Consider the following 10980-nt stretch of genomic DNA (forward strand, 5'->3'; position numbering starts at 1 on the left):
ATTTGGTTGCTTCCATTTTCTTAGTTTTAACGTGAGCGTGTTTTACACAGACAGACGGACGGACGTAGCTAAATCGACACAAAATTTGATAAGGACCAGATCAAAGTATATATATACTTTGATGAATATTTCTTGGTGTTACACACGGAATGACAAACAGGGTATAAAAACTACACAAAATTTTTTAATAATATTTCACATATGAACTAATATATAATATATGAATATTGAGGCCATATATTTATCTTCAACACTCGAAAGCACACTTGACTTTACTAACTTTACTCAATGATGATTACTTACAGACTGATTCATTTATGTTTTGGCCGGCGCTATTTATAACTAAGTATTCTCTTCTAGATATATCCAGAACATCCTTCCGGATACTTCTAGCATAGTTTAACGGTCACTTTCTTGAAAGCTCTACTATTTAAATATTATCTTTCTTATATACTTATAATTATCAGCCTGTGTTTATTTAAAGTGCTTACACTTATGTTGCCATATATGTAGAATGTTTATAATCATAATGAATCTTGAAACTGGTTGTTAAAAGCCGTATAATTCAAATGCAAATAGAATTTCGTAATATGTTTCCACATCAAAAAAATCAAACAAATTTAAAAAAAGAATCAAATTTGCTTTGAAATTTTGTATTTGTCTATTTGATTTTGCTTTTCAAATTTACAAATTTCATTATGAAATAATTCCTCAAAATTCAAAATATTTTTGGGGAGTTATTTCATTATATTACTTTTATCACACGAAATAAAAAAAATATATGTCTGATAGCAGGCCTTCAGGCCCGGCCGCAGGCCGTCTATAAAGGGAATCTTTATTAAGCGATTAAACTGGAATGTATTAAACTTCGAAGCCCCACTCAAAAGTATAAGCGAACTACTTTTTTTAGAAAACCGACTTGTTCCATAATTTGTTATTTTTAAATGAATATTTATTTCATTTTAAAATTAAAAATGGGGTGTTATTTCATGTTAATTTAGGAATTTATTTTATTTCGTTGGGGCATTTTTCATTTAGAAATTGGGGAATTATTTCATAATGAAATTTGAGGACTTATTTCATTTTTGTTTTGGGGAGTTATTTCATGACGCCACTAGCATGCAAACTCTGCTCTAAAATTGAAAAGTGGACCTTCTAGTCTATAATTACATTAAGCTTTCGCCATATCATTTGACGACCATCTGAGCCAAAAATTTTATATTTGTTCTCATCGTTGGTACTTGACCATACAAATTATTGCTCCCTAGTACTCTGCGCACAATTTTGTCAATAATTTTTATTCACAGGACTGTCCTGAGTTCGTTGTTAATTTTTGGAGCTGATAGATGAAGGTTTCTTCGTTGGAATTCTTTGTTCCATTTGTAATGACAAAATATATTGGCGACGGGAATCTATCAAACATTTCCTATATGTATATAATTGATCGGCCTTGATTATACAGATATAAATTAATTTTTTAATTTGAATTTATCAACTCTTTTTCTTTGAAAATTTTAAGCGCTTACACAGGAAGGATTTACAACATAATTATGAATTATTAAATATTCCATATAATGGGTTAATTAATGAGCAATAGAACACGTGTTCAATGATTCCAAAAAAGTTCTTAGAAAAAATTCGAATATTTTTGCGAAGTACCTGAAATGACCCTTTTTGGGTTTTTTCCATTTTTATACCCTCCACCACCATCAGTGGTGATAGAGGGTATATATAACTTTGTCATTCCGTGTGTAACACCAAGAAATATTCATCTGAGACCCAACAGAGTATATATATTCTGGATCCTTATGAAATTCTGAGTCGATTTAGCTATGTCCGTCTGTCCGTCCGTCCGTCTGTCTGTGTAAAACACGCTCACGTTAAAACGAAGCAATGTAATTTAACCAAATTCACCCAAAATATTCATTGTTATCCGGTACAGTTTGGTATTGAAAATGAGCAAAATCAATTCACATCGGGAAAAGTTATGAATCAAAATTTAAAACAACCTCGAAAAAAATAAGCATTTTTTACACATTCTAATGTATTTTTCTCCAAAACTATGCAAGATAATTGCATGAAAATCACCATACATTCGTTTCTACACAAGATCTTGATTCGTGCAGAAAATTGCCAGAATCGGTCCACAATTTCATATACCTCCCATACAAAAGTACATATTCCCGGAAAATGGGCTTTTCGTTAATAACTTCCATCACAATGTCGATATCTTCACAAAATTTTACAAATTAAAATCTTATGTCAATAGAATTCTTTCAGAGAAAAACTTTCTGGATCGGTTCATAATTGGACATAGCTCCCATACAAGGTCCCCTCCCGAAAATCACTTAAACGCGCATAACTCATTACTAAATTAAGATATCCATACAAAATTTGGTATAAATATTGCCCATATGCATAGAAATATTACTGTGAAAGTTTTTTCCGATCGGTCCATAATTGGTCATAGCTCCCATACAAGGAGCTATGACTATGACGTGTGGCTAAATTCATCGAAATATCTTTGGTAGTTTCTGAATGAACTACTTAAGAATTGAAAAAAACTTAATTTTTTTCGAGGTGGTCTGATATTTTTACTCATAACTTTTTACATCGTGAAGCGATTTTGCTGATTTCAATACCAAACAAATATTTCTGGTGAATTTGGTTGCTTCCATTTTCTTAGTTTTAACGTGAGCGTGTTTTACACAGACAGACGGACGGACGTAGCTAAATCGACACAAAATTTGATAAGGACCAGATCAAAGTATATATATACTTTGATGAATATTCCTTGGTGTTACACACGGAATGACAAACAGGGTATAAAAACTACACAAAATTTTTTAATAATATTTCACATATGAACTAATATATAATATATAAATATTGAGGCCATATATTTATCTTCAACACTCGAAAGCACACTTGACTTTACTAACTTTACTCAATGATGATTACTTACAGACTGATTCATTTATGTTTTGGCCGGCGCTATTTATAACTAAGTATTCTCTTCTAGATATATCCAGAACATCCTTCCGGATACTTCTAGCATAGTTTAACGGTCACTTTCTTGAAAGCTCTACTATTTAAATATTATCTTTCTTATATACTTATAATTATCAGCCTGTGTTTATTTAAAGTGCTTACACTTATGTTGCCATATATGTAGAATGTTTATAATCATAATGAATCTTGAAACTGGTGGTTAAAAGCCGTATAATTCAAATGCAAATAGAATTTCGTAATATGTTTCCACATCAAAAAAATCAAACAAATTTAAAAAAAGAATCAAATTTGCTTTGAAATTTTGTATTTGTCTATTTGATTTTGCTTTTCAAATTTACAAATTTCATTATGAAATAATTCCTCAAAATTCAAAATATTTTTGGGGAGTTATTTCATTATATTACTTTTATCACACGAAATAAAAAAAATATATGTCTGATAGCAGGCCTTCAGGCCCGGCCGCAGGCCGTCTATAAAGGGAATCTTTATTAAGCGATTAAACTGGAATGTATTAAACTTCGAAGCCCCACTCAAAAGTATAAGCGAACTACTTTTTTTAGAAAACCGACTTGTTCCATAATTTGTTATTTTTAAATGAATATTTATTTCATTTTAAAATTAAAAATGGGGTGTTATTTCATGTTAATTTAGGAATTTATTTTATTTCGTTGGGGCATTTTTCATTTAGAAATTGGGGAATTATTTCATAATGAAATTTGAGGACTTATTTCATTTTTGTTTTGGGGAGTTATTTCATGACGCCACTAGCATGCAAACTCTGCTCTAAAATTGAAAAGTGGACCTTCTAGTCTATAATTACATTAAGCTTTCGCCATATCATTTGACGACCATCTGAGCCAAAAATTTTATATTTGTTCTCATCGTTGGTACTTGACCATACAAATTATTGCTCCCTAGTACTCTGCGCACAATTTTGTCAATAATTTTTATTCACAGGACTGTTGTTGTTAATTTTTGGAGCTGATAGATGAAGGTTTCTTCGTTGGAATTCTTTGTTCCATTTGTAATGACAAAATATATTGGCGACGGGAATCTATCAAACATTTCCTATATGTATATAATTGATCGGCCTTGATTATACAGATATAAATTAATTTTTTAATTTGAATTTATCAACTCTTTTTCTTTGAAAATTTTAAGCGCTTACACAGGAAGGATTTACAACATAATTATGAATTATTAAATATTCCATATAATGGGTTAATTAATGAGCAATAGAACACGTGTTCAATGATTCCAAAAAAGTTCTTAGAAAAAATTCGAATATTTTTGCGAAGTACCTGAAATGACCCTTTTTGGGTTTTTTCCATTTTTATACCCTCCACCACCATCAGTGGTGATAGAGGGTATATATAACTTTGTCATTCCGTGTGTAACACCAAGAAATATTCATCTGAGACCCAACAAAGTATATATATTCTGGATCCTTATGAAATTCTGAGTCGATTTAGCTATGTCCGTCTGTCCGTCCGTCCGTCCGTCTGTCTGTGTAAAACACGCTCACGTTAAAACGAAGCAATGTAATTTAACCAAATTCACCCAAAATATTCATTGTTATCCGGTACAGTTTGGTATTGAAAATGAGCAAAATCAATTCACATCGGGAAAAGTTATGAATCAAAATTTAAAACAACCTCGAAAAAAATAAGCATTTTTTACACATTCTAATGTATTTTTCTCCAAAACTATGCAAGATAATTGCATGAAAATCACCATACATTCGTTTCTACACAAGATCTTGATTCGTGCAGAAAATTGCCAGAATCGGTCCACAATTTCATATACCTCCCATACAAAAGTACATATTCCCGGAAAATGGGCTTTTCGTTAATAACTTCCATCACAATGTCGATATCTTCACAAAATTTTACAAATTAAAATCTTATGTCAATAGAATTCTTTCAGAGAAAAACTTTCTGGATCGGTTCATAATTGGACATAGCTCCCATACAAGGTCCCCTCCCGAAAATCACTTAAACGCGCATAACTCATTACTAAATTAAGATATCCATACAAAATTTGGTATAAATATTGCCCATATGCATAGAAATATTACTGTGAAAGTTTTTTCCGATCGGTCCATAATTGGTCATAGCTCCCATACAAGGTCCCATCCCGAAAATCACTTAAACGCGCATAACTCATTACTAAATTAAGATATCCATATAAAATTTGGTATAAATATTGCCTATATGCACAGAAATTTTACTGTGAAAGTTTTTTCCGATCGGTTCAAAATTGGTCATAGCTCCCATACAAGGTCTCCTCCCGAAAATCACTTAAACGAGCATAACTCATTACTAAATTAAGATATCCATAAAAAATTTGGTATAAGTATTGCGCATATCCATAGAAATATTACTGTGAAAGTTTTTTCCGATCGGTCCATAATTGGTCATAGCTCCCATACAAGGCCCCATCCCGAAAATCACTTAAACGCGCATAAATCACTACTTAATTAGGATATCCATATAAAATTTGGTATAAAAATTGCCCACATGCATAGAAATATTACGGTGAAAATTTTTTTGGATCGGTTCAAAATTGGTCATAGCTCCCATACAAGGTCCCCTCCCGAAAATCACTTAAACGCGCATAACTCATTACTAAATTAGGATATCCATACAAAATTTGGTATAAGTATTGCCCATATGCATAGAAATATTACTGTGAAAGTTTTTTCCGATCGGTCCATAATTGGTCATAGCTCCCATACAATGTCCCCTCCCGAAAATCACTTAAACGCGCATAAATCATTACTTAATTAAGATATCCATATAAAATTTGGTATAAAAATTACACATATGCACATAAATATTACTGTGAAAGTTTTTTCCGATCGGTCCATAATTGGTCATAGCTCCCATACAAGGTACCCTCACGAAAATCACTTAAACGCGCATAACTCATTACTACATTAGGATATCCATATAAAATTTGGTACAAGTATTGCACATATGCGCGGAAATATTACTGTGAAATTTTTTTCCGATCGGTCCATAATTGGTCGTAGCTCCCATACAAGGTCCCCTCCCGAAAATCACTTAAACGGTTATAACTCATTACTAACTATAAAGTTTGGCAGAAGTATTGCTCATATACAGAGAAATATTACTGTGAAATTGTTTTCCTATCGGTCTATAATTGATCATAGCTGCTATACAAGGTGCCTTTCAGAAAACACTTAAAAGCACATAACTCATTAGGAAATAGTGATACCCATAAAATATTTGGCATTAATACTATTTTTGTACACATAAATGCTATTTCAAAATTTTTTCACGATTAGTCCAACCTTGGTCATAGCTCCCATACAAGGTTCCCTCCCGAAAATCACTTAAACGCACATAATTCATTACCAAATATTGATATCATACATTTAGCAAAATTATTGCTCTTATATACATAAATTACACTATAAAATTGTTTTACGATCGGTCCATATTTGGTCATAGCTCTGATACTAGGTCCCCTCCAGAAAATCACTTAAATGCACAATATTCATTACCAAATAATGATATAGTTACAGAATTTTGAAATTTTGTTTTTATATATAATTCGTCATAGCTCTCATACAAGGTCCTTTTACGAAAATCTCTTAAACGCACATTACTCATTACCAAATAAAGCTATTGATACAAAATTTGCCACAAATATTAGTTTTGTATACAAAAATTCTATTTCAAGATTTCTCACGATCGGCTCATAACATGGGTGCGGTCGGTCCCATACAAGGTTCCCTTTCGAAAATCACTTAAACACACATTACTTATTACTAAATTACAATATAGATATAAAATTTTACTGAAATATAGCTTTTATGTATAGAAATTTAGCTTAAAGAATTTTTTACGATCGGACTATAATTGGTCATATCTAGGTCCTGCCCCTGAAAGCACTTTAACCGTATTTAACTAGTTGCATTATCAATTTGTGTAGATTATATATATGTATTTTGAAAATCCTTTAATTTTCACACACATGCATACATGCAAATTACTAAATATCGCTAAGCGCTATAAAAATATAAAGAAAATTGCGTTTGTAATGTTCAATAAATCTTGGAATTGTAATAGATTTAAGCAGTTTAAATCTTGGGATTTTTCAATTTAAGACATGAGATAACTTATTTCTACAAATATTTGACCAATTAGAAAAGTCTTAATATAAAAGTAGCTGGTGGAGGGTATTTAAGATTCGGCTCAGCCGAATTTAGCACTCTAACTTGTCTTGGATACCATTAATGAGATTTTATTACTTTTTTCTTGTATTTCGTAAAAATAATAAAAATTAATAAAATTTCATTAAAAAAATTAAATATTATTATTAGTTTTAATGTATCATCATAAAATAACACAGTAATTCATAATATATAATAAATTGGAATATTTATGTGAGACACTGTATATGTATGTACATATGATGTGATTTATCTATTAGGCTCGTAATTTTGAGCAGTACTGTCAAACATATTACAAAATTAAATCTATAAAAATTATTTATTTATTTCAGAGTATACGAATATATTTTTTATTGCTCTATTCACATGTGAGATGATATTGAAAATGTACAGCCTCGGATTTGAAGGTTATTTTGTATCTCTGTTCAACCGTTTTGATTGTTTTGTGGTTATTGGTAGCATTACAGAAATGATATTGACTGGTAGTGAGTTAATGCCTCCATTAGGTGTATCTGTGCTACGTTGCGTACGTTTGCTGCGAGTTTTCAAAGTGACAAAGTAAGTAGTAATAAATAACACATTTGTTATAATTTGTATTCATCCTTTCATAAAATTCATAATGTTCAGATGGTTTACATCCCAGAGGGATGTACAAAAGTAAAAATTTAAATTTGTACATCTCGGAAACTATTACAGATAGAGTTCCTAAATTTAGTACGAGTAGTTTTACAATCACAATATGATTATAAAACAAGAAAGAAGTCTATATTCGCCTTTGCCGAATGTTATATACCCTTCATCATAGTACATATATTTAAAAAATTATAAATTTTTTAAAATTTCATTTTGTTTAATTTTCCCGACTATATCATTACTTTACAAATAGCAAAATAAAATAAACAACAACAACGCTGAACGAAATAAAACACACAAAAAAGCAAAATACACAACGCAATGAAACCAACATACAGTGACTGTCATTAATATTCGGTTTTTGCATTTCCGTTTTTTCTGTTCTTAATTGTTTTTTTTAATTAAAGTATTTAAAAAAATATTTTGTACTTATTGTTATACATATTAAGAGTTTTTTATACATACCAAATTTTTTATATACATCCATTAAATATACATAATAAAAAAAATTTAAAACATGAAATATTACATAAATTTATGCTTCATTAATATTCGTTTTTTTTCTAACATGTTACTTAATTTCTTAAAATATGATTTTAAAAATAAAACTATTATCAGGTAGACTAGCCATTATTTTTTACAACTTCAGACAGACGATATATTAGAGATATTTTTAAATAATCTACCCTGATTTTATCCCATTCTTCTTGCAGTCTTTGTTTGGCCTCATTTTTAAAAGAAATTGGACTTTTACGACTTTTAGGGCCACTGTTTCAATCACTTTTGGACAATTATAAAGCAACCATTCAAGGACAACATGCCTTTGATGTTTAGGGTCGTTAACTTGGTATAATTTAAATGTTCATTCAATTTCCGTATTTTCTGCTGATTGCTTTAAATTATCCCTCAAAATAGATAAATACAAATCTTTGTTCATGTTAATGATAATAGAGCCCCAAACCATTGCATGTCCTCCTCCGTGTTTTACTATGGGAGTAACGTTTTTTCCATTCAGCTCTTCATTTGGTTTCCGCCACACCGTTGTTCTTCCGACACTTGAAATATATTAAATACGCTCTTATCAAAGAAATATAACGTCGTCACACCAAATTAAATCTTTTTTGAGACGTTCATGTTTCTGAAACAGTCTTTCTTAATTACTAGGGTGATCGATTATTCGACATTTTCCAAAAACCGGTTTTCGAATAGTTGACATTTGGAAAAATTCCGGTTGATATTTTTCAAATTCAGAAAAAACCGGTTAACCGGTTTTTCATTATAAATAAAAATATCTATTTTAATTTGAAAAAAATTAATGTTTATGTTTAAATTTGATTAATAAAACATGGCCCGAACAGATTTCTAACAATTTAAAAGATTATAACTTTAGAATCTAATGCTTAGATATAGTCGTCTAATTTACATTATTTCTTTAATGTAAATAAATAAGGAAAAAAGTGGGACACTTCTGTTAAACAAAAGAAACTATGTAAGCTTATTCTAAAATCCTTTCATCCGAATATTAATGACAGTCACTGTACATACCAAACAAAATACACAACGCTATGAACCCAACAGACATAAAAACATACGAAACAAAATACACAACGCTATGAACCCAACAGACATAAAAACATACGAAACAAAATACACAAAAAAGAACAATACACAACGCAATGGATTCAACATACATATGTACATCCAAACATACCAAACAAAATACCCAAATGCACAAAGCAATGAAAATAAAGCCCCCTTCACACGAGCACACAAGTAATATGATCTGTCAAAATTTTGTGTAGAAGAGAACGGATGGGATCGTCCAAACGCAATATGTAATGAAACCATCACACATTGAGAGAAAATACGGATGGAAAATTTGACAGTCGTATGGCTCTCTTCATTTTTTGAAATGATTCAAAAAACAAGCAAGTCGAATTTGATCAGGGATGTATTTTTATGCAACACATACAAAAAATGTGGAACAGGTGTTTCCATCTTACTTTGTTATTGTTTTATACCAATCGTGTAAACACGAAATATATAAATCAAACGACTTTTATTCTCTTTTTTGTCATACGGATGGAATTTCATTTTACAGACATCCAAACATACATATTTTTTTCCAAAAAGCAGTGTTGTTGTTGCTTATTTATCAAAGCATTCAAAATTTTTTTTTATTTTTGCTTATATCTTCGTTATTATGGACGGATTTTACTGATTTTAAATAGGATTTTTAATAGGGAGCAGAATTATTGATGATTTGGATCCCTGAAAACTGATTTCAAAACACACACAGACGGACATCGCTTAATCGACTCCGGTATCTATAAGGATTCAGAATATGTATACACATATACTTTATAGGGTCGGAAAACTATATTTTAGAAATTACAAACGGAATGACAAACTTATGGATGTATATGTTTCTGGGTTGGCAGAATTTTTAAATTTTACAAAACTGCATTAACATTTGCACTTTTTTGATTCCATTTGTACCAAATCATTTCTTTTGGAAAATTTATATCAATATGAAGCACTTTCAAAATTAGCAGATCATTTGTATTAGCCCATTGACTAAACAAGTTCATTTGATAACCAGATTGATCCATCGACTAGACAGACTATAGACTCCCTATGGACTATACAATAGTCTATTAACTAGATAATAGACTACTCTATAGACTAGACAATATACTAGTCTATAGATTAGAATGTTATATATTAGTCGAAAGGCAAAAACATAGAGTTGTCTATAAAATGGATAATAGAATAGTCTATAAACTAGACTCTTAAGACTAGATAATAGGATAACAGGTAAATAACGCAAATGCTACTTCATAGACTAGTCCCTAGACTAATTTATAGACCAGACCAGAAAATTCATTTGACTAGGCCAAAGACTTAAAATTATTTAAAATTTTAGCGATCGGATAAAAATTAATAATGGTTGGAAATTATTACTGCTTGTTTGTTTGTAATCTCTTTCAGGTTTCTAAACAATATGAGTGAATAAAAACAAGAATTATATTTTTCCTCTTCAGAATTTATCGAAGCACTTCCTACCATTGAACTTTGTGTCAGAAGTACAATTTTATTATTATTTCAATAAGGAAATGAATTTCAAATTGTAC

The 10980-nt window shown here is 30.4% G+C and overlaps 1 protein-coding gene across 1 annotated transcript in view; it reads left to right on the forward strand.

The window, feature by feature from the left end:
* Positions 1-10980, forward strand: part of LOC119601027 (muscle calcium channel subunit alpha-1-like) — a 188395-nt gene that overhangs the window by 75610 nt on the left and 101805 nt on the right. The window contains 1 exon segment of the mRNA XM_037951683.1: positions 7546-7771. Coding sequence (XP_037807611.1) covers positions 7546-7771 — 226 coding nt within the window.

The sequence above is a fragment of the Lucilia sericata genome, unplaced genomic scaffold, assembly GCF_015586225.1.
Source record: "Lucilia sericata isolate MDLA Ls3-8-SP2 unplaced genomic scaffold, ASM1558622v1 Contig000136F_arrow, whole genome shotgun sequence".
Taxonomy (NCBI): domain Eukaryota; kingdom Metazoa; phylum Arthropoda; class Insecta; order Diptera; family Calliphoridae; genus Lucilia; species Lucilia sericata.